Below are 26,834 nucleotides of genomic sequence, written 5' to 3' on the forward strand. Positions count from 1 at the left end.
TGTCACTACCTCCACCCCCACCTGCCTGGGTGGGGACAGGTACTCTGGGACAGCCTCAGGAGCAGATACTGGTGGGAGGAACACATTCAGAGGTGGGGTTGAAACCACAGCTGAGCCCCAGGGGCTGTGCCACTAAGGCAGAAGAATGGAAACCTCTCCTCAGATTCACACCCCTACTGCTGGCTTTGTAAATTCAGTGCCTATAGAACGTCTGAATGGCTGAGTGTTCCCACAGCTGAGATGGGTCTAGCTGTAACAGTTGTGGACTTGGTTGACACACACAGGTGGGGACTGAAGCAGGTCAGAATCTGAGCTGTCTCTATAGCTCCCACAGAGTGTTCAGGTACACGATTACTGCAGCCCTGGGACCTCATTTTGGTGGCTCTGTGCTGGTGGTCTTGTGAAAACAACATGTGAGAGACACCAGGGCCAATTGCTGGCATGCCCACAGTTAAGGTCGAGCTGAGAGCAGTGCCAACAACAGTGTAATCTGTGGGCCAGCACAACAGGTGAAAAGAGACACAACAGAGCACACTCACAGGTGAACAGCTCCAGAGGAGGACAATTCAGTGGCTTCTTTCACAGTGGGAGTGCTCCAATCCTGCCTACCTCACACTGAGGGTCAGAAACAGATCTGGGGGCCTCTATTCCAACAGCTAGGGAGCAGACCCCACCCCTGACAGGGCAGTGACAACCACAGAGCAAAGGGAAGGCTCCACTCAATATCCAGGGCAGGCTAAGGTCACCACAACATCAGTCATACCTCCAATCAAGAGGATAATGGCCAGCATACATTGAGGAAAGAGGTGGCAGGCGTCTCTAAAACAGGCCTTGAATAAAAAAATATTAACACACAGGGACCACACAGGGACATTCCCACATAGAAAGAGCCCTCCAAGACAGTATGAGGGTCAGACAATGAGAGGAAGAACCACCAGAGCATTTGCTTTGAAGGCCAGCGGGACCTGAGTGCAGGAGCGCCACAGGATTGGGGGAAACAGAGACTCCCTCTTGGAGGGTGCACACAAGACCTCACGTTCATTGGGACTCAGCACAAAGCAATACTGCCATAGGAACTGGGGCTATGGAAGTTCCCCCACAGTTCCCTTTCACTGTGGGGGAAAGGACACGGGTGGCAGAGGCCCCAGAGAATACTGATTGGCATGAGCTCTCCCAGAGGTCCCTAATTCGGCACCAAGACCTGGATGCACCCAACTGCCTACAGGCGCCAGTGCTTGAATCCCTCATGCCAAACAACAAGCAAGACAGGAACACAGTCACATCCAAGAGCAGACAGGCTACTTAAAGTCATACTGAGCTCATAATTACCTCAAAACAACACTTGACATGGCCCTGCCCATCAGAGGGACAAGACCCAGCTCCACCCACCAGAGGGCAGGCACCAGTCCCTCCCACCAGGAAGCCTACACAAGCCCCTGGACCAACCTCACACACCAGGGGGCAGAGACCAGAAGCAAGAGGAACTACGATCTTGCAGCCTGCAGAAAGGAGACCACAAACACAGAACATTAGATGAAATGAGATGACAGAGAAATATGTTGCAAACGAAGGAACAAGACAAAACCCCACAAGATCAAATAAATGAAGAGGAGATAGGCAATCTACCTGAAAAAGAATTCAGAGTAATTATAGTAAAGATGATCCAAAATCTTTGAAAAAGAATAGAGGCATGGATTGAGAAGATACAAGAAATGATCAACCAGGAGCTAGAAGATTTAATGAACAAAAACAACAAAAAACAAAACAAAACAAAGAGAGACAGAGAGAGATGAACAATACAGTAACTGAAATGAAAAATATATTAGAAGGAATCAATAGCAGAATAAATGAGGCAGAGGAACGCATAGCTGAGCTGGAAGACAGAGTAGTGTAAACCATTGCCTCAGAACAGAATAAAGAAAAAGGAATGAAAATAAATGAGGACAGTCTCAGAGAATTCTGGGACAACATTAAATGCACCAACATTTGCATTAAAAGGGTTCCAGAAAGAGAAGAGAAAGAGAAAGGGCCTGAGAAAATATTTGAAGGTATTATAGCCAGAAACTTCCCTAACATGAGAAAGGAAACAGTCACTCAAGTCAAGGAAGCTCAAATCATCCCATACAGGATGAACCCCAGGAGGAACATGATGAGACACATATTAGTCAAACTAATAAAATTTAATACAAAGAAAATGTATTAGAAGCAACAAGGGAAAAGCAACAAATAATATACAAGGGAATACCCATAAGGTTGTCAGCTGATTTTTCAGCAGAAACTCTGCAGGCCAGAAGGGAGTGACACAATATATTTCAAATGATGAAAGGGAAAACCTACACCCCAGAATACTCGACCAAGAAAGGCTCTCATTCAGATTCAACAGAGAAATCAAAAGCTTTACAGACAAGCAAAAGCTAAGAGAATTCAGCACCACCAAACCAGCTTTATAATAAATGGTAAAGAAACCTCTCTAGGTGTGAAAGAGGCCAGCAACTTAAAACAAAGTGTACACATACAGATTGCTATATCAAAACCTCATGGGAACAGCAAACCAAAAAACTACAATAGATACGCACACAAAAAAGAAGAAGCAACCCAAACAGAACACCAAAGATAGTTATCAATTACAAGAGAAGAGAACAAAAGAGCAAGGTATAAAAGAAGATCTACAAGAACAAACCCAAAACAACTAAGAAAGTGGTAATAGGAACATACATGTCAATAACTACCTTAAGTGAAAATGGATTAAATGCTCCAGCCAAAAGACATACACTGGCTGAATGGATATAAGAATAAGATCTGTATATGCTGTCTACAAGAGACCCACTTCAGACCTAGGGACGCATAGAGACTGAGAGTGAGGGGATGGATACAGGTATTACATGCAAATGGAAACTCATATCAGACAAAATAAGTTTTTAAATAAAGACTGTTACAAGAGACAAGGAAGGACAGTACATAATGATCAAGGGATCAATCCAAGAAGAGGATATAACAGTTGTAAATATATATGCACCCAACATAGGAGCACCTCAATATATAAGGCAAATGCTAACAGCCATAAAAGGGGAAATCAACACCAACACAATAATAATGGGGGATTTCAACACCACAATTACACCAAAAGACAGATCATCCAAACAGAAAATAAATAAGGAAACACAAGCCTTAAATGACACATTAGACCAGATAGACTTTAGCAATATTTATAGGATATTCCATTCAAAAGCAGGAGAATATACTTTCTTCTCAAGTGCACATGGAACATTCTCTAGGGTAGATGACATCTTGGGTCAAAAGCAAGCCTCAGTAAATTTAAGAAAATTGAAATCATACCAAGCATCTTTTCTGACCATGATGCTATGAGACTAGAAATTAATTACAGGAAAAAAAACTGTAAAAACACAAACACGTTGAGGATAAACAATATGTTACTAAACAATCAATAGATCACTGAAGAAATCAAAGAGGAAATCAAAAAATACCTTGAAACAAATGAAAATGAAAACACAATGATCCAAAACCTTTGGGTTGAAGCAAAACCAGTTCTAAGAGGGATGCTTATAGTAATACAATCTTACCTCAGGAAACAAGAAAAATCTCAAATAAAACAACCTAACTTTACACCTAAAGCAACTAGAGAGAGAAAAACAAATAAAACCCAAAGTTAATAGAAGGAAAGGAATCATAAATATCAGAGCAGAAATAAATGAAATAGAGAAGAAGAAAACAATAGCAAAGATCAATAAAACTAAAAGATGCTTCTTTGAGAAGGTAAACAAAATTGATAAAACGTTAGCCAGTCTCATCAAGAACAAAAGAGAGAGGACTCAAATCAATAAAATTAGAAATGAAAAAGCAGTTACAACTGACACCACAGAACTTCAAAGGTGGTAAGAGACTACTACAAGCAACTATATGTCAATTAAATGGACAAACTAGAAAAAATGGACAAATTCTTAGAAAGGTAAACCTTCTAAGACTGAACCAGTAAGAAATAGAAAATGTGAACAAACCAATCTCAAGTACTGAAATTGAAAATGTGATTGAAAAACTTCCATCAAACAAAGTCCAGGACTAGATGGCTTCACAGGCAAATTCCATTAAACATTTAAAGAAGAGTTAACACCTATCCTTCTGAAACTCTTCCAAAAATTTTAGAAGAAACACTTCCAAGATCTTTCTATGAGGCCACCATCACCCTGATACCAAAACCAGGTCAAGATATCACAAAAAAACGAAAACTACAGGCCAGTATCACTGATGGACATAGATGCAAAAATTCTAAACAAATACTAGCAAAGATAATCAAACAACACATTAGAGAGATCATATACCATGATCAAGTGGGATTTATCCCAGGGATGAAAGGATTCTTTAGTATACACAAATCAATCAATGCGATACACCACATTAACAAACTGAAGAATAAAAACCATATGATTATCTTAGTAGATGCAGAAAAAGCTTTTGACAAAATTCAATACCTGTTTATGATAAAAACTCTCCAGAAGGTGGGCATAGAGGAAACCTACCTCAACGTGATAAGGGCTATATATGACAAACCCACAGCAAATGTCATTCTCAACAGTGAAAAACTGAAAACATTTCCTCTAAGATCAGAATAAGACAAGGATGTCCACACTCACCACTTTTATTCAACATAGTTTTGGAAGTCCTAGCCACAGCAATTAGAGAAGAAAAAGAATAAAAGGAATCCAAATTGGAAAAAAGAAGTAAAACTGTTACTGTTTGCAGAAGACATGATACTATACATGGAAAATCCTAATGATGTTACCAGAAAACTACTAGAGCTTATCAGTGAATTTGGTAAAACTGCAGAATACAAAATTAATACAGAAAAATCTCTTGCATTCCTATACATTCAGAGCAAAAGATCAGAAAGATAAATTAAGGAAACAAACTAATTTATGATCACATCAAAAAGAATAAAATACCTAGGAATAAACTTACCTAAGGAGACAAAGACCTGTACTCAGAAAACTATAAAATATTGATGAAAGAAATCAAAGATGACACAAACAGATGGAGAGATATAAAATGTTCTTGAATTGGAGGAATCAACATTATCAAAATGGCTATACTACCCAAAGCAATCTACAGATTCAATGAAATCCCTATCAAATTACCAATGGCATTTTTCACAGAAATAGAATAAAAATTTACAATTTGTATGGAAACACAAAAGACCCTGAATAGCCAAAGCAATCTTGAGAAAGAAAAATGGAGCTGGAGTAATCAGGCTGCCTGACTTCAGACTATACTACAAAGCTACAGTCATCAAAACAGTATGGTACTGGCACAAAAACAGAAACATAGATCAATGGAACAAGATAGACAGTCCAGAGAAATACCCACATACCTATGGTCAACTAATCTTTGACAAAGGAGTCAAGAATATACAATGGAGAAAAGACAATCTCTTCAATAAGCGGTGCTGGGAAAACTGGACAGCTATACGTAAAAGAATGATATTAAAATACTCCCTAACACCATATACAAAAGTAAACTGAAAGTGGATTAAAGACCTAAATGTAAGGCTGGGTACTATAAAACTCTAGGAAGAAAACATAGGCAGAACACTCTCTGCCACTAATCAGAGTAAGATCTTTTTTGACCCACCTCCTAGAGCAGTGAAAATGAAAACAAAAATAAACAAATAAGACCTAATTAAACTCAAAAGCTTTTGCACAGCAAAGGACACCATAAACAAAAAAGACAACCCACAGAATGGGAGAAAATATTTGCAACCAAAGGAAACAACAAAGGATTAATTTTCAAAATATATAAACAGCTCATGCAGCTCAATAACAAAAAAACAAACCACCCAATCAAAAAATGGGTGGAAGGGCTTCCCTGGTGGCGCAGTGGTTGAGAATCTGCCTGCCAATGCAGGGGACACGGGTTCAAGCCCTGGTCTGGGAGGATCCCACATGCCGCAGAGCAACTAGGCCCGTGAGCCACAATTACTGAGCCTGCGCGTCTGGAGCCTGTGCTCTGCAACAGGAGAGGCCGTGACAGTGACAGGCCCGTGCACCGCGATGAAGAGTGGCCCCCGCTTGCTGCAACTAGAGAAAGCCCTCGCACAGAAACGAAGACCCAACACAGCCAAAATTAAATAAATAAATAAATACATAAATAAATAAATAAAAATAAAAGGAATTCTTTAAAAAAAAAAAAGGTGGAAGACCTAAATAGACGTTTCTCCAAAGAAGACATACAGGTGGCCAAAAAGCACATGAAAATATGTTCGTCACTAATTATTAGAAAAATGCAAATCAAAACTACGAGATATCACCTCACAACTGTCAGAATGCCATCATCAAAAAACTTACCAACTATAAATGCTGGAGAGGGTATGGAGAAAAGGGAACTCTCCTACACTGTTAGTGGGAATGTAAATTGGTACAGACACTATGGAGAACAGTACAGACGTTCCTTATAAAAGTAATAATACTGCTACCATGTGATCCAGCAATTCCACTCCTGGACATATATCTGGAGAAAGCCATAATTCGAAAAGATACATGCATCCTAATGTTTATTGCAGCACTATTTGCAATAGCCAAGACAAGGAATCAAGCTAAATGTCCATTGGCATGGAATGAATAAAGAAGATGTGGCACATATACAATGGAATATTACTCAGCCATACAAAAATAAAATAAAATAATGCCATTTGTAGCAACGAGGATGGACCTAGAGATTGTCATACTGAGTGAAGTAAGTCAGACAGAGAAGGACAAATATTCTATGATATCGCTTATATGTGGAATCTAAAAAAAAGATACAAATGAACTTATTTACAAAACAGAAATAGAGTTACAGATGTAGAAAACAGTCTTATGGTTACCATCGGGAAGGGGGGGAAGGATAAATGGGAGACTGGGACTGACATATACACACTACTATATATATAATAAGTAAATAAAAAGGACCTACTGTATAGCACAGGACACTCTACTCAATACTCTGTAATGCCCTATATGGGAAAAGGATCTAAAAAAGAGTGGATATATGTATTTGTATAACAGATTCACTTTGCTGTACACCGAAAACTAACACAACATTGTAAATCAACTATACTCCATAAATAAATAAATAAATAAATAAATAAATAAATAAATAAATAAATAAACAAACAAGAAGAGTGGTATATAACAATTCCCTTTTTTTTAACCAAAATTTAAATGGTGAACCTTTTTTTCCTTTTTCTTTCTTTTTTTTTTGTTTTGTTTTGTTTTGTTTTGTTTTCTACTATTTTTCTCATATTACCTCCTGCAGAAAAGCATAAAATTCATTAACTTTCTGGGCATAAGGTCCAACTGACCATCATCAATGCAGAATTATTAGTGTCACAAATCTCTCTAATACAGTTAAATTGTCTAATTTTCCCTTCCTCTTTTCTTCTGGTTCCAAGAAATACTGAATTTCACATTACTATGTTCTGATACATATATGCTCCTCTTCAGCTCTTTTGAACTTCATGGTCATGTCAAGTGACTATATATATATATATGTATGTACACTTTATATACGTTAACCAATTTAAAACTATTTCTACTTCATGTTAAGGAAAGAGATTTGGTTATATCTCTGTATTTATCTATTCTGCTGCATATTCTCAAAGATATTTCAAGATGCACAAAGAATTTACACATCTGTGATTTGAGATTAAAACTAATTTTCAAGTTTGAAGTGGCACAATCATCCTACAAAAACTTATCATGTACATACTAACTTCTGCAACAGTCTTTATAACTTATGGGAATTTCTTTAAGGAAATATAAATTAGGCTATGATTTTTAAACTTTGAGATTCCAACTTCAATGATATTGTTTTGTACAAGTGGTTTTCCAAGAAATACTTGTTGAATTAAATTATATAATAATTAGGTTTACCATAAAATTCATGTTTTCCCCAGTTCTAACATTATTTTTTTAATTAACTGAATATTTGCCTGCAAAATATAGCAGTCACCAAATTTCATAATTTTATGAGAATAGATTATTAATATTCTTTAATACTTACCAGATTTAGTACTTATTAGATTAAATGAGACTGATCTTATTTTATACATAGGTTAATAAACTAAAGTGATGTTAATTGTGTCTCCAAGTGGAATAAAATTTCACATATTTAAATCTTGATGAAATAGAACAAACCCTATGTGTGTTTTATAGAATCATAACTCTCATATGGACGCCTTCTCTGTCACTAATTTAAATTTTCTAACACAAAAACTTCAGTTTTCTTTGGATTTTTACCATCACATTTGGTGTGTTTCACATTGCTTTGTGTTTAAAATAATCTAGGTTTATCTTTTAAAAAGTAATGATTTAGTCATGTATTATTGCCAGAAACTTTGAAAGGTAAACTACAATACAAACGCTCAATGTTTAATAATAGAGTTTTACTTATTTACCTGTGGAATGACAAAGAAAAGTATATATCATAACAACACTAAACAGAGAAGAAAATGCAATACATTATGTTTAAATTCAATTACAAAGGTTATGTAAATTTTAATTTAATTCTACTTTAATGTTTTATTATGATGTGTATTTAGTAAATTTATATTTTAGGGTGATTTATTAATAATGTTTGGAAAATCTGTAATCAAGTGTTCCAGACTTAGCAGTTCACTTCATTTGGAGAAAAATTGTGTAATGTATAATATAACAAATACCCCAAGGAAATTAGAAATTCCAGTGATTGTCTATAAGTACAGGCAGAGAAAAATATTTAGTGGTTATTATAAGTGTTGTGATTGTTCACAGGGTCATCAAAAGTAGTCAATTTTATTTTGTGAAATAAAATTGAAAATAAATGTTAAGGAAATATATCCTACATTTTAATATAGCAAAACATCTACTAATTTGATGAATAAAATATATATTTAATGTAAAATTATATTGTAAGTATTAAAGCTTTTCACGTATAACAATCAAAACCATCAAATTTTAAAAACTGAGTCTCTTCACGTTCTGAAGCCATGTGTTAAAATATCAAATATAATGTCCATACAGTAGGCTTCCTAAGGAAAGTCGGTCCTGCTTATTATCCTATCCCTTGCAATATTTGATAAGGCAAAGTAATGTAATTTATTTTTCTCATAAATGGATTTTTCTTATTATGAATTTATTTTTTGATTCTAGATCAAAAGTTTATTTTTTTGGAATGAGAGAATTAAAAACAGTTTAAATTTAAAGTATTACAAGGTTCAGCTAATATTTTTGAAAACATAATATCTATGTACTGGAAAATCATCTAACTGTGGCTGTTAAAATACAGATATTTCATTCCAATTTATAAATCCAATTAACTTGCAGCAAATGTGATTGATGATTGTTGAAAAAAGGTTATTGTTGAATAAATACCCTTACCCTGTAACCTTCACAAGTTACCTACCATCTCTGAGCTTTCGTCCCTGATTTTTCTATCCAAGCATATAGAGAAGTATCATATATCCTTCCTCAAGGATAATACGAGTGGATTCAGGAAGTCTTACTTATCTCAGATGTTTCACTTAACAGTACGTTATGGTTGCTGAGGTCCTATAATTAAAAATTCACTAGTTTTTACTGATTTTATTGATTTTTTTGTAAAAGGCAAGATACTAATGTGAGGAATTAAACATTGTTTACCAACCTTTTAACATAATACAGTCAGTATTGATATGAATTAATTATGCTCACTTCATGGAAGAAAGTGTAATGATGCTTAGGTGAATGAGAAGGGAAAGAATGTGAAATACTTCAAGAATATGGAGGTTATAACCAAGGAGAGTTGGATTTGGAAGAAAGCATCAGAGTAAAGGGACATTTGCAGCTAGAGGGTGGGAAGTCAGGTAGGATGGAGGGGGCTCTACAAAGTCAGAGGCAGAGAACTCCAAGGGAAAAAATGCTTGTAATAGGATTTCACATATTAAAAACAAAACCAAGTACCTTTGTATCTAAGTGCTTTGCTATAAATTATTTGCTATATTCTTTACAATCTACATGGTGCCAGAGAAAAAAAGTTATGTATATTGTCTTTACTTCGTTCTATAGTCCTCTGCTGTGTGATTCTAATCTGTATTTTATTGTAATTCCAACATACTTTTTATGTTTTAAGAAAACTTGAACACATTAAAATGCTATTAAACTGTTACACATGGTTAATAATACTTATGGACTTCTGAAAGTAGCTATTATTAAACTGAACAAAGTCATTAATGTCTTTAAACTTTGCACCAGGATGTAAAGTACAAAACAGACGTCTAACTGTATCTAGAGAATAGTAATGATATCTGACTATGTATGTTTCTTCTTTTTTTTTACCATATATTTTTTACTGTATCTTTTATATTTTGTGTTTTAAATTAAAAAGTACTTTAATAAAAATAAAAGAGTAATGCATTGGATTCTAGTATGTACTTTCCCAGTGATCGTGACTGTAGGCAGCTGACAAAGTATAAACCTTCTCAGGCCTTTGTGTCTTCATCTATCTGTATAATCTTCTTCAGCCCTAAAATTCAATGAGCAAATAAGAAACATCCATTTGCATTTAAGACTAGAAATGCAATCTTAAGATACTGTATTTTCTGAACAAAAATATTTTTTCATTTATTTTAGATAACAAATATAGTGTGTGAATTGCAAAAATTTTGAAAAATTTCATCAGTTGTCAATCACGTTTTTCTCTGTATTTTAAACATTCATGTTGTTAATTTGATATCTCTTCATTGGTCAATATAAATTTACTCACTGAAGAGTCTGAACTGCTTAACACATATGTTAGTAAAAATAAGTTTTGATGTTTGAAATGCTCTTTCATTTCTCCAGAAATGATCTCCTAAGTATGGATATAGAATTTATTTGAACATTTAATATTACTACGCACCTAACAACCCAGTAATGGTTTATCTAAAACTAATGTTAACTTACTTTGCTTGAAATGGTTAACTTACTTATGTCAGTATTCAAAGCACTATCACCTATATTATTTGTTCACAGTAATGAGGAAACTAGCTATATATCACTGGCTTATTCATTTTACTGTCTTCAGGTTTAAGTAATCCTTTTTCTTTTTTCATTCTTTCATTTTCTATTGAAAAACTGTTTATGCCTTTCAGAATTTAACTACTATATTATTTCAGGAAGATGAATTAATACTAGCTACTCATTATACATCATTGTTGCAATTACAAAATAATCTAAAATAATCAAATGTCTTCATGAGAAAAGTCAGTGATGAACACACTAGAAATCTGACACACCTTGGACCTGGAGAAGCCCAATAATTAATATCGGAATAGTAAAGTGGAGATGTTTAAATGGACATTTCGTGCTCAGCAATTTCACCCTTGGTCTAAGCAGCCACGGCACATGTAGTGGAATAGGCTCCCTCAGGTACACCTCTGCTCAGTGCTTCCTCTCCAGGCCTTAACTGGTCAGGCCTCTCACTTACAACTGTCTGGTAGACACAGGAGTGATTCAAGGAAGAAGAATCTGGCCACTATAGTTGGGATATGAAAGTGGTCTTACGAGACATCTGGATAACAGCAATAAAACAGGCATACAAATGTTAGTAACTGAGACTCTGAATCAAATTTAAAAATTCTGTAATGATGACTGAAAAATTGAACACTTGAAACAAATTACTTTATAAACAGAAAATAATATGGTTTGTTAAGTGGGCATTACATTTACAATGGAATAAAATACCTATTTAAGAGTTCACATGTACTGAAAAGTAAAAGAAAATAAATAATATTCTCAAAAGAAAAAAATTCAGAAAGACCGATAAGAGGTTGAGAAGTAAATATTAGAATTGAACAGAAATTTTTAAAAAGGATACTAAAAGAGAAAAAGAGTGAAATGCATGGAAACCAGTTTTAAATTTGTGATTTGCAAAATGTAACCAATATTAGTACCTGAAGAAGAATTAGTGAACCAGTATTAATGCACAAAAGAATAATAGAGGAATAATACAAGAAAACTTTCCAGACATGAAGAAATAAATGAAAAATATATAACATGGCATATTCCAATTAAATGCTTAAACATCAAAGATAAAAGGGAAAGGGATTAAATTGTAAGTTCTCAACTTGCCAGTCATTGGGATAAATATTTCACACATCTTTTTAAATTAAAGAAGTTAAAAACGATGTCAGCTTCCAAGAAGGAAATGAATCAATTACATTCATAAAACATAATGTTCTTGAAAGGCCATTCTCTGCTGTATTTTCTGCAGTGACAGAGATGAAAGCAAAATAAAAGCATCAAATGCATAATCCTCAGTCAACATAAGATCTAAACAGTGTGAACTTCACCAGGTTCTAATTCATATGCGAAGCCAAAATCACAACAAGATATTTTAGGTCGACATTTTCAGATTTTCCAGGAAATTTGAAATGGTAATACACTCTATCTTTTTTTCAGATGTGATTACAAACATGAGATTTCAATTGGAAGAAAATTTGTTCTCTTAAAATCATTAGGGAACCAATCGTATAGAATAATCTACAGATCATTGAGGGCTGAAATATTTTAATAAGGAAGCTTACGTCAAAAAAAGATTTCATGATAAATATTCTTAAGGTGAAAATTTATAGGTTTGGATAACTATTTTCCCAATTAAAATCAAACAAAATTTTGTGAACTGATTAACAAATAAACCAGCAATGAGAACCAAGAAATTAACTCTGATTTATATAAACGTTGAAGGAAAATGAGCATAAAGAAGACAAGAAAAAAAAATAGTTGATCACATTTTTAAGAGTAAGATTCTTTAAATTCAATTTGAAGAATGCAAAATGGGATAAAAACAATAAATTTGATATATTATTAAAGTAAAAAAAATCATTATTTTATTATGGTTTAAATAACTATATCAAAAGCTAATTCTTAACCTACATACAAATCTGATGACTTAACTTGCAAAACTCTCCTTCCCATAGTGTATGAGTTTTCTTTTGTAAAGAGACTGAGGACTGTGCTAACCTGGAACCACCTCTGACGGCTCCACCCGGTCACTGTGCAAGTCCCCTAGAATCTGCACCTCCCCAGGCGCTTACCATTCACAGACTTTCAGGGAATTACACGCAGCTTGAACCAGCAATGAAAATTTTGAAAAGAGACGACTCATTTAAATGTATTTGAATAACGGTGTAGCAATAATGAATGCTGACACTTGCCCCTGGGAGATGCCCAGGAGAAGAGGCAAGTGTCTTCATTCCGAATTCTGTCAACTTCACACCTTAAGCAAGTCAGCCTAACTAGCCATGGATAACATCCCCCTAAAGGAACAATGATAGAGTAGCTGTTATAGAGCTTGATTTAACAAATACTACTCATGTTGTAAAAACATACATTTTTAGCTTTAGGTTCACTTATTTCTAATTTTTCAATTCAACAGAATGGGTTTCCATTAATGGAATCTTGATTTGTAACATTATATTTATTGAGGATAAATGGTCAATGTACTGTTGCTGACTTAATCCAGGTGCTGATTAGGTTATAACCTGGAGGGAGCTCACTGTGGCCAAGTGATCATTTGTATAATTTTATTATTTGAAATTAGCCTTGATATTAGAAATATGTTTACTTTCTATACTTTATAAACCGCCAGAGTAAAATAAGCAAAATCCAAGCTCAAAAATACAAAATACGAGGTAACGCACACACACACATACACACACACATTAGTAATGAAAATGACACATCAGGCAATATGTAACTAAGAAAACCTGTGTCATAGTAATAAATACTGTGTGCATATGCTAAAAGAAAGATAATAATCTTAGGTTTATGTGAAATTAACATCTATGTGTGCCTTGTTAGAAATACGGCCCAAATAAAATGATACAGCAGGGTTTAAAATAAATAAAAGGCTAAGAACACAGCATAGATATTGAACAAAAAAATATGGTAGTGACAGTATTGAATATAAGGCAAATTATATTAATAATTTAAAGAGAAATAACTGATAAAATATAGAAATAATAATAAACTTTACTATTGAATAATTATGTTGCAAAATACACATGGTCAACCTTTCAGTAATTTAAGATATTTTGACAGAGACACAGTTGCTCACAGTTTTTAACTTAATCTCAACTTCTCACAAATCAGACTGACAGAAGAAAAGAGGTAAAGTGAGGGTTTTTTTACATACCTGGGTTCAATTAATATTTTACAAATTGAAAAGATAATGACTAAATTCTCAAATGACCAACCAATTTTATATATTACATAATCATAAATAACAAAGGTAATGAAAATTCATCTCCTAGGAATTTTAAAAAGATACCTTAAATAATAATTGGTTTAAAAATACAGTGACAGGTTAATTTGTTTTTATATATCTTAAATAAAAAAATTTTATCATTGTTAAGATCTTAGAAGGTAAATGAATCTCTGGTTAAGAAACATGCTATAAATATGAACTATTTGTAAATCATTCATATGGTGTAATATTTAAGAAAGGGAATAAGAACCCACTTCTGGGAAAGAGAGGAGATATGAAAGTTACAAAATGAGGGTTGATTAAATTTGGGAGTTTGACTTGGGGTTGATATGAATGTATGGTATGTGGTAAAATATATAAGCAATGCTTTTTTTTAGAATTGATTTCAAATTTGGGATTACATTTCTAAAGATAAAAACTTACTTAAACCTTAGTTTCTGCATTTCAGAGTGCATTATTAGAGGGATGTTTACAAGCTTTCATAAATACATATGTAGTTGTTTGTGGATAAATAAATACTGACCTGCAATAAAAAGTGTGTCCAGGTCCATCAACACATATCCCTCCGTTAAGGCAGAGGACCACATTCAGTTCAGGCTCAGTACAACTGCTTATATTTACTTCACAATATGTACCATTTGGGCAAATGCAAGTAAAGCCAGGGGCTGCTTTCTGGCAGAAGCCTTCATTCATACAAGGGATAGATGTGCAGTCCTAAATTATGAAATAGAGAATCAAATTTGATTATTAGTGTTAAGACTAGAAATCTTATTAAAATTATATTTTTATTTAAATATTTTTAAGAAACCGATATACAAGCTGATCTGGTATTCCCTTCCTCTAAAAACTGAAATATTTATTTCTAGTAATAGATTTTTAACTTTTATCACCAGAAATACTTGTCAAATGCTTCATTGTGGATTTTTCAGAAAAAATAAACTTTATTAGAATTTATTAAATTATGTGTTATGTACATAATACCAGGAGTTCACTGACCCTTAGTATCCACCATACATCCCCATTTGCCTGGCATAGCCCCAGTTTAACTCTGCTGTCTTTGGGTAATGATTAATAGTGTCTCATTAACTCTCAAAGGAATCTTGGGTTTGATCACATAATTAGAACAGACAATTCACTATTGATATATGTTCCTCTAAAAAAAAAAGCATCTATAATATCTAAGTTTTTATTCCATTTACAATCTTTTTTCATCAGTATTAACAGATATATATTTTTTCAGCTTTATTGAGGTATAATTGATCCAAAAACTCTAATATATTTAAAGTGTACAGTGTGATGATTTGATATACATATACATTTTGAAAAGATTCCCACTATGGAGTTAATTAACATATCCATCACCTCACATATTAACTTTTATGTTGGGGGTGGAGTTAGTTAATCACAAGTGTTTCTTTTAGAAATTTTAATTACACAGTACAGAATTATCAATTATATTCACCATGTTATACATTAGATTCCTAGAACTTATTCAACTTATAACTGAAAATTTGTACCATTTTTCAGCCTCTCCCTATTTTTCCCACTCCCCTCTCCCCAGACCCTAACCTTCCAGGGCTCTGGCAACCACCATTCTACTCTCTGTTTCTGTGAGTTCAACTCTTTTTTTTAATTGAAATTTTCTTAGAATCCACATATAAGTGATATCATGTACATCTGTCTTTCAGTCTGGCTTATTTCACTTAGCCTAATGTCCTCCAGTTTCATCAGTGTTGTCACAAATGACAGGATTTCCTTCTTTTTTAAGGCTGAATATTATTCCATTGTATATATGGACACCATATTTTCTTCATCCAATCATCTATTCATGGACACAACGTTGTTTTCATACCTTGGCTATTGTGCCTAATGCTGCAACAAACATGGGAGTGCAGATATCTCTTCAAATAACGGTTTCATTTCCCTTGAATATTTACCCAGAATTCGATTGCTGGATCATATGGTAGTTCTATTTGAAGTTCTTGAAAAACCTCCATACTGTTTTCCAAAGTGGCTGTACCGGTTTACATTCCCACCAACAGTGCACAAGGGTTCCCTTTTCTCTACATCCTTGCTGCATTTGTTACCTTGTCTTTTTGATAATAGACATACTAACAGGTGTGAGGCAATAGCTCATTGTAGTTTTGACTTGCATTTCTGTGATGATTAGTAATGTTGAGCACATTTTAATATACCTGTTAGCCATTTGTACGGCTTCTTTGGAGAAATGCCTATCAAATTTTTTGCCCATATTTAATTTTGTTATTGTTTTTTTTTTTTTTTTTTGCTATTGCATTATATGAGTTTCTTAGATATTTTGGATATTAATCCTTTATCCAATATGTGGTTTACAAACATATTCTCCCATTCTATAGGTTTCCTTTTCATTTCGCTGATGGTTTCCTTTGCTGTGCAGAAACATTTTAGTTTGATGTCATCCCATTTATTTATTTTTGCTTTTGTTGCCTTTGTGTCAATTTTTTTAAAACATGATTGTCAAGACCAAGGTCAAGGAGCTTACCCACTATGCCTTTCAGGAGTTTTACAGTTTTAGGTCTCATGTTCAAGTCTTTAATCCATTTTGAGTTGATTGTTGTGATGGTGTAAAATAGGGGTCCAGCATCATTATTTTGCCTGTGGCTATCCAGTTTTTCAAACCCCATTTATTGAAGAGACTGTCCTTTCTACATTGTATATTCTTGGCTTCTTTGCCAAAAATTAATTGAATATATTTGTGTGGATTTATTTCTTGGCTTTCTATTCTGTTCTATTGGTGTATGTGCCAGTTTTTATGCCAATACCATACTCTTTTGATTACTATACCTTTGTAATATAGTTTGAAATCAGGAGGTGTGATGCTTCCAGCTTTGTTCTCTCTTCTCAAGATTGCTTTGGCTATTTGGGGTCTTTTGTGGTTCCATGTGGATATTAGGATTATTTGTTCTATTTCTCTGAAAAATGCCTTGGGCATTTTGATAAGTGTTGCATAGAATCTGTAGATTGCTTTGTGTAGTATGAACATTTTAGCAACACCAATTCTTCCAATCCATAAACAGGGAATATCTTTCCATTTTTTGTGTGTCTTCAGTTTCTTGCATCAACGTTTTACAGTTTTCAGTGTACAGATCTTTCATCAACTTGGTTAAATTTATTCCTAAGTATATTATTCTTTTTGATTCTATTGTAAATGGAATTGTTTTCTTAATTTCTCTTTCTAATAATTTATAGTTAGTGTATAGAAACACACTTTTTAAATATTTTGTCTATTTTAAGATGTTAACAAATTAACTTTGAATGCATATAAAAGTTCTATATTTTTACACTTAAAAATCTGGAATACTAATTGTGGTGTCCAAACCAATCACTCCTCAGGGAGAAGCTGGGAGTTAGGGTTCCTCTCCTTTTGCATGTTGTTATGCCAGTTCTGGGGTTTATGGTGAGGGTGTGTCTCAGCCTTTTCTATCCATTTCAACGTGTATATTTTCTCAGTTACTGATGTGTAGTAGTTATCCAGCTAGTTTCTGGATTTCTCTGAGGAAGAATTGTTCTGTGCATAGCTGTGCATCTGTGGCAGGAGCAAAATGCAGAGCCTCATATATTGCCATCTTGATCCAGAAGTCTTAATGTGCATGAAATCATAATCTTTTAATTAGCCAGTATTCCTATGCATGTATCCAAATTTATGTCCAGTATTTCTGATGCTTATCGTCCAAGAAGCAGAGGGGTGTCATGGAGTCAGGGGAACCTGGATGATATCTGTCTCTTCCTTTTCAATCTTTAGCATATTTGTATACTTCTCCTACTTGTACTCAATCAACAAATGTATTCAATTTATTGTAGGTTCGTTTATGCATAAAATGGCAATAATCTCACCTACCTCATAAAAGTTCCCATGATAATTAAATAAAATAATGATTATAAAGCAATTAGCCCTGTTCCTGGGACATAATAGCTGTTCAGTAAATAGTATCTTCTTTCTTTTACACTCTGAAGGTCAAAGGCCTTGTCAGCCTCTATTTCAATCATTTGGAACTTGTTTAGGATAGAAAATGAGTTTTTCAGTATATTTAATGTCTACTAAATCATACTATATACTTCTTAAGTTCACCTTTTAGATATTACATACTTGCTGGTGTTCTAGAAAGCACAGAACATGTTGCCTTGAACATAGTGTGACACCTCTTTTCAATGTAATGATAACTCTGAAAAGATTTGCACCTATAATTCTGAGAAATAATTTATAGAACTTTATGACATCATTAGTAAAACTTTAAAAATTTATTCTGAATATGTTGTCCACACAGAATTTGTTAGTGAATATATACAAATATGATTCATTTGCACTGTGGGTTCTCAAGTTAGTACATCTTCAAAGATAATTACCTATACAAACATGAAATCTTTTTTTTTAACATTTTACCCTGAAAAGTAATATTTTCTAGAACTATCATTAGTTGACACTAAGGCTTCTAAACATTTAGTGACTTTTAAGAAGTGTTAACATAACAATAAAAACTCAAACTGACAAGGCTAATGTGGGAGCCCTTACATTCATATCATGCATCAAATGGAAAATTAAAGGTTTGTCAAAATCACCAGAGAGTTTAATTAGTGTCATTTTCAATAAGAAATTGGCTGTGCACTTGAGTATAAAACTCAAGTTATGCTTGCAACCCAGATGGTGATCTTTTACATTCGCCCAAGTGATAGAGTTAAAAGTATGTTTTTTTATAAATGAATACCATTCTGATATTTGTTCTACTTTTGCTGAAAATGTGAACTCCTTAAGGATAACCAAAGGCACTTAGACTTGGGGCAGGTACTGCAGTTATTTTTATGGATGTAGGATTCCACAGGGAATGGAATGGAAACAACATGTTTCCCTCTTAGCCCTAAGGTGAGGTATATTTAGAATGATTTATTAGAAAGCATTACATAAACTAATTGAATTATATTTCCAATGGGAAGAAAGAGATAGTTTTTAGACTGCCGAAAGTTCTGTCTCTAGGGTTTACAAGAATCTTTTACTAAATTAATTAGAAGGCTTAATGGGAAATACAAAAGCAATTTCTTTTTAGAAAAAATCAAATTATCATTTAAAGTTCTTGATATTTCCTCATTCAAAAATTAAGGAAGATACTTTCCCTTTGTTCATCATTATTTATATTACTTTTCTATACTCTATTTAATATAATAAAGTGCTTCCCAAGAAGAATCCACTAAAATTTAATTTAGAAAATAACAGAAGCAAAAGGCTGGTATGTTTAGAGAAAGAGGAGGAAGCTGGGAGTAATGTTGCAGACAAGGGTAATCTAGACAATTGAGCTAGACCCCAACATTCACTTAACTTGTATTCAAAACATCAAGTCAGGAAATGAACAAGACTGTAAGAATAACAGGACAATGATGTATTCATTGTGGACTGTTTAGACTAATAAATGTGCAAGTTAGCTCTCTGACAGTTGTGTTGTATCCTGAGGTATATATATATATATACACACATATATATATATATATATATACAGTTTAGATCCAAAACTTTGTCCTGAGATTTCTGAACTTCCCTGAAGTATAGAAAGTTACTATCTGAGATCACTTTTATCATAGCATTTGTCTCATCAAATCATATGTTTTCTTTTTAATTGCTGTTTTAATACTTTCTTCAAATAAAATCTTAGAGAAATGAAACATGTTAAACAAGTAAACATGGAAGTGCCCATTTGAAGAGTGGAAACATGGTTTCCATTAGAGCCCTACATTATCCACTGCAAAGACCTATTAAATTTCATAGAACTTCTTGAACTTTGTCTAGCTCTGAATAAAACCTACAAATAGAGTGTACTGTTTCTAAAACTTAAATTGCATGTGAATACTCTGGATAGCTTGTTAAATTTTAGATTCAAACTCTTTGGGATGGGGCCTGTGTTTCTCCATTTCTAACAAACACCCAGGTGATCCTGATGCTGCTAGTTCATGGACCAAACATTGGTAACAAGAATGTAGTCCAACAATTTTATTTTACTCACAAGGATGAGGACAAGCCAAAGGGTGTTAGAGTGACTTCACCAAGGTCTTGTAGCAAGAGGACAACAGAATAAAATCACATAGACACTAAATGCCCTGAATTCCAACTTAGGGCTCGTTGTACCAGCAAGTCTTTGATTTTTCTCTCAAAGGGATTCCTTGGCTGTGGAAGTGTACATATAATAATGCATATGATAAAGACTTAATATCCCTAATGTTTACTTCCAATGTAATTTTTATTTACTGTTTTCTTTCTCAAAACTTACATGATTGAATATGGGTCTACAGTAGTTAATAAGGAGAAGATTTTGTTTGATTCCTAATTTAATCAGACATAGAATGTTTTGCTGTAAAGAAAATACACTCTTTAACTATTTCAACAAATCAAACAAGATTATGAAATATAAAAATTGGGATTGTTTCAGTAAATATTAAATTTTATTTCTTCATCAAAAATGTGTCTGGCAGTACTTCCAGGAAAGAGGGCCACTGAAATACAGAAAAACAAAACCATTGTCTTAGAAACTGCTTGAAAAGGCACAAATGGATCAATATAGGAAAGAAAAGTACATCAGGGTTAAAACTAGACATGATGCCAAATTCATGAAACAAGTCAAGATTTTTTAAAGGTAATGCAAAGTTCCAAACCCATTAAAAAAGCTAACACTTAATACCACTCCTATTTCCTCAGGTAAAGAAAAGAATGTTGCAAAAGAAATCTGAAGTGTATATTAAAAATCATGGTAGTATATTGTACTCTAACTTGGCAAAATGAGGGGTCAAGCATGAACACGTCCAAAAAACTGAGAGTTCTGTGATTCAACATTGCTAAGGACTCTGTAACACTGCATAGGACGTGGGTTTTGTGTTGGTGGTCAAGAGGGTCTGGGAAAGGAAAGGCAGCCCCCTTCCCCACCTGTTTTGCTCTTCTGATTCAAAAAGGCTCACTCTTGCGTGAGTAGTGATGGAAGTCTGCCCCTATACTGGAGATTCAAGGCTTATAGATCATGACAAATAATGGAATAGATAGAGAAAATACATAGGAAAATATGTAGGAGATTCCTAATAAACACACAAATATTGTGGGAAAGAAATAGGCTGTGTAGCCAAAGGGAAATAAACCCACAAAAATACAAATTAGCATGAAGAGAATTTTCAAAGGACAAACGATTATTTCCTACTATGAAATAAAGTATGAAAAAACTCAAAATTCTACATCTAAAACATAATTTTTAAGGACAATAACCTTAAAATATCTTAAATCTTCATCAAGAGGGTACTGGTTAAATAAATATGAAGACTCCATACAATGGAATATTAATAAGAATAAAGTAGAACTATATATATTAATGGAGAATAATCTGCAATGATAAAGTGAAACTGTGTGTGACAAATATTACCATTTATGAGATGTCCCTTATTTTAAAGATGTGTTTTCAATCAAGGGAGATAAATATTCCCTACAATGACATTTGGTAAATAGCTGAGCATTTGGTGGGAGATCCCAACTCAAATCTTATGCTGAAAATCATACTGAGGGACCAATCTCTTAATTGCAAATAAAAAGAAGATGAGACAAATACTAGAAGAACTCAAGTAAGGCCCTATTAAACATGTCACAAATCATACAACCTTTGGAGAAAATATCTGTACACTTGGATACACAAAAATACAGCCTTTGAATGTCAAGATCCACTATATACTAATTTAATATTAACAAAAAAATGAGAAAATGTACATAATGTATATGGTAGACAAAAGGTAAAAATCTTATTATATAAAAAGCCCCTTATAAATTTCAGCTTACACTTGAGGAAATACAGATACACACACACATTCAGTTCTTTTCTTCGTTCATTTCCTTTCTGTTTAGAAAACTTCCTTTAGTCCTTCTACACATGATTAGTTCTTAGTTTTTCTTCATCTGAGAATGTATTACTCTTTTTATTCTAGAATCTTTTTTTTTAACATTTTAGTACTTAACACACATAATTTTATATTCAAAACAAAACACTTCTCCCTTAGAGTATTTATCCTTCTCAGTCCCAACAAAATAGAAAAGAAAATACCTGATTTCTGTATTACTCTATTCTCTTTTCTGTGTACTCAGAGTTGAATTGCATGTTTCACTAACCATGGCATCCATTCCATACCCAATCATGCATTTGCTTTTCTCTAGCATTAATTCTATCATTTTTAAGGTTGCCTCAAATTATCAGATTGACAACAAAAATTTTTGCTTGTGTTTTTCCCTCTGAAGCCCTAACATAAACTTTGCTTTTACACTTTCCCAGGAGCTTCAGATACATATTGATGTGAGGGCTCTTTTCAATCAGTACTCCCTGTGTTTCACCACTGCTCTTGTCTCTTTGGACTAGAAAGACAGACTCAAACATCAATCCATGAATGTCCTTCAGAAGCTGTTATCTGGGCATTGCAACATAGAGAAAGTTACAAAAAATAGGTGAGCTAAGTAAGATACATATCTATTCCCCTTATCCATATCTCCAGATGGAGCTGGTGAGGCAGGAGGTATATCTGATAATTACTGTATTTTGGTTTTTCATAAATAATACATTTTTAATATTTACAGAATGAATGACCAAAACTACATTTGGAATGTACTTACAGTGTTAGTAAAAAGACAGTTAAAAAAACTTTGTTGAACTATAATAATTAATATAGATGGAAGGATAAGATTTTAAAAAAGATGAGATATAGAGTAAATAGTCCTAAAATTGACCCATATATAGGAATTAGTGCATAAAAAAATGAGGCATACCAAAACAATCCAGAAATAATAGATACTTTGGTACAATTCTTGGAAAATTGATTATATTTTTGAAAAAAAATTATTTAGATTTCTTTTTATCAATTATAACAAAATATTCACAATGGATTAAAGGACTAAAAGTGTTGTTAATCGTAAAATTGTAATAAATGAGAATATAAGAAAATAATTTAAATATTGCTGTATAAAAGGACCTTCTAAGGAGAGAGGCAAAGCATAGTATCATAAAGAAAAAGGTAAAGAAAAATACAAAAATCTCATAATATTACAAGTTTTGTAAAGATAGAAGGGTCACACTCTAGACAAGATTTGTAATTTTGCAGAATCTAGTGGATTTTATCCATAATTTTAAATAGTATATAAAAACCAAAAACGACAGGCAAGTCAAAAGAAAAATACCATTAGTCAAAGGCTGTGAGTAGACAGGGATCAAACAAAGAAATACAGGTGGCGAATAATCATATGGAAATGTGTTCAATCTTCATAATAAGCCAGTGAAATATAAATCAAAATAATGACATGCTATATTTTCCTCATCAAATTAGTCAACCCTTTAAAAAAAATGATTTCATTTGATAGGATCTAGGGAAGCTGACATGCTCATACTCTCATTAAATAAGTGTGGTTCCTCAACACTTATTTGGAACACTTTGTAGCTCCTGAAAAGTCTGAGTCAGGACTCCATGTATTATAATGAAATGGTCTCTAAGATACACTAGGTGAAACCAAAAGTTACTGAATAAGGAGCATGATGAGTTCAACTTTATATTAAAATAAAAATATTACGAAAAACCATCCAGAAGGATATAGGTAGCATTTAAACAATTGTTTTCATAATATTGAGTGTGTGGGTATGAATATATACAAATTCATATATGAAAGAAAGTATTTCTTTATTTATATATTTAATTAAGAAGACGAATACCACATTTGCACTACCAAGAGACAGGGTTTTGGATGTTATCACAGGCAACACATGCAACAGTGCAGACAAGATACATGTCTCCTGCATCTTCTACCAGGGAATTTATTAATTACAACATCTCCTTCTCCACATCAAGTGTGGCTTTCATTATCTAGAATCAAATCCACAAAATGTCAATAAATTATTAGGCTTCAAAAATGTGTCAAAATATGTGCTAGTTGATTTACCTGCATTATCTAATTTAATTCTCACAACAACTTAAGAGGTAGTTCCTATGATTACCTTCATTGAATAGATAAAACATGATTTCAGATTGCAAGTAGTTTCTCCTAGAGCATACGGAAGGTAACTAGCAAAATTGCAGTTCAATTCTGTTTCTCCCATCATTTACTGAGTATCAACCACATTTAATGTGTATCATCACACAATGACCCTGCAATATAGGAACTGTATTTTACTGATAAAAGAAAGAGACACGAAGGATTTAAATAAAATATCTATAGTCTCACAATGCCAAAGGCTGTCTTTAGTGTCTGTACTTCCTTCCTTTACCATGTCATTGTCAGCCAGGAAGGACCTGGAAGAACTTCCCATTATCCAGGAAGGCACATGAGATTCTCATCCACCATGAATGGTCTTAAACTTCAGGTAACCGAAACTTCTCAGCAGATGACACATTCCACATAAAATAGCATGTGTCAATCACGTCCGGTCATATGCCTGAAGATCAGAAGACAGATTCTGAGAGCATTACTGGTGTTGAGGTTCTTTACATGTACCCATCTCTTGGTACATCCATCCCGTACTTATTTTTCTCCTTGCTGTGTATGGATCTATTTAATCTCCTCATCCCTACACATCCACAGACACCTGTGTGTCCTAAGATCAGAGAGGGGGAGGCAGATGGCAAATCATAAGCCTTCTGAGCTCTTTGGACAATGGTGACTTCCAGGATTTAGTTGATTGAGGACTCCATATTGCAGAAGTTTACGATAACAATAGACGGGGCAGGGGGAGGTGAAAGAAGCTATGATTTTTAGTTTTGTTTGGAATCAGCAAAGATTACAAAAAAGAAATTCCAAAGGAAAGGTGAGAGGCACTTAAATCATCAGTAATTGCTGAAATAATGATTCTGAGACCTACAGCAAATAGCTTGTTTCCCACAGGATACTTGATCCTATCCAAAACGTCCAAGAGCATATTTGGCCCATTTCACAACGTTTTCGACAGGACCAAGTATCAAGGATGTTTTGGTGTGGACCAAATGTCTTATGGGTTTTTTGAGAGGACCACATATCTGCTAAATGTTTTGTATTTCTTTTAAATTACTTTAAATTTAGTAAAAATTATAAAACTTACATTAATCTTGATGTAACATCTTGAGCTAGTCCATTCTGCACTGCATGAACTTTGATACTTATCAATGAAGTCTATGCATCTGAAACACAGAATTATTTTTTTAAATAAGTAAGACAATGAAAGCATAATTTCAAGAGAGTTCACTGTTTAATTTTTTTTTTTTTTTTCTTTTCCAGGTCAGGTGAAAAAACACATTCCCATGAGCAATAAAAGGCAGAGGCTATTTCTGCTTTCTTATCCTTCCAGGTGACTGGACTGAAAGAACAAATCAATTCTCATTTTTGCCATCTTCCCCATGGCAATGGAAAGAAAGAAAGAAAAAAAACAGCTTGAAAAGATTAAAAAAAATGTCTAGGGCTTATGTAGGAAACTGAAATCAGCTGGGGCCAAACGGCACTGTAGTGAACTACCCATCTTCATCCTCCCTCTCTGGCTTACAAAGTCTGTGGCAAGACTAGGAAAGAAAAATGGTGCTGAGGAAGGCAGTTGGGTGCCTCTTTGAGTCATCCCTCCTTGTCACCTGCATCTTCTAGAAATATCCCCACTCTAGATTTGCATAAACTAATATTCTATCCATGAGCAGAATAGTTATTATACAACTCATAAAGAGATGCACAAAATGTCTTATCTGCACATAGGGATGAAAGAACCGGTCTATTTAGGAACATTTTAAATACTGTTTGTGGTATTATCCCTCCACAGAGCAAATAATAGAATCTCTCATCATCCTATCTGCTACTACTACTACTGTGAGCATTACCTTTAAGATTATTAAAGTCCAATTAATCCACATTTATTGAAAATTACTTTATGCTAATGAGCAGAAATAAAAGAAGGGCAGAGATAATGTATCAGTGCATTTCATTAAGTTAAACGGGCAGCATTTGTCATCTTACCTGTACTTAGCTCTTGTTTTATGAAAAAGCATAATTAAAATTACCTTTATCAACTTTTCCTTGAGATTCAGTTTTAAATATCGTGAGTTAAATTTGCCTTCTTATATTTAATAATAGAAAAATAAAAATAGCTACCTGCCATGCAGACGAGGATGTGAGAGGTAGTCATTTGCCTTTGCTTCACAGTGTGTTCCGAAAAACCCACTCTTGCAGTCACAGGTGTAATGATTTATGCCATCAATACAAGTTCCGTCACGGAGACAGGGCTTTGATAGACATTCATCTATACTTACTTCACAATCGATGCCTACATTAGAAGAGACAAGACAAAACACCAGGCTATTTAAATGCAAAACTCAAAAGTTTGTTCATTATAGAAAACGTCACCAAGAAATCAGGACTCCCTCCATTAAAGATAATTTGACATCTTATAGTGAAAGAGAACATTTTTTCAAGGTTAAACATGTTTAGGTCTATGAACTCTCAGACTAACTTAAAGTGAATGAGAAAAACAAAGCACAAGCTTAATCTACTTAAAAGATTCGTTTTTAGAGTGATGAGTTGTTTATTAAGAATATAGGTGAAG

General features: G+C 33.7%; 1 protein-coding gene across 1 annotated transcript in view; it reads right to left on the minus strand.

The window, feature by feature from the left end:
• EYS (eyes shut homolog) overlaps positions 1 to 26,834 on the minus strand; it is a 1,820,808-nt gene that overhangs the window by 1,148,932 nt on the left and 645,042 nt on the right. Inside the window, exons 18-20 of the mRNA XM_068550856.1 lie at positions 26,384 to 26,555; positions 25,353 to 25,431; positions 14,777 to 14,967 (exon numbers count right to left, since the gene is read on the minus strand). Of these exons, the coding sequence (XP_068406957.1) occupies positions 14,777 to 14,967; positions 25,353 to 25,431; positions 26,384 to 26,555 (442 nt within the window). The remainder of the gene's footprint in view (positions 1 to 14,776; positions 14,968 to 25,352; positions 25,432 to 26,383; positions 26,556 to 26,834) is intronic.

This window comes from Eschrichtius robustus, chromosome 9 (genome assembly GCF_028021215.1).
Source record: "Eschrichtius robustus isolate mEscRob2 chromosome 9, mEscRob2.pri, whole genome shotgun sequence".
Lineage (NCBI taxonomy): Eukaryota > Metazoa > Chordata > Mammalia > Artiodactyla > Eschrichtiidae > Eschrichtius > Eschrichtius robustus.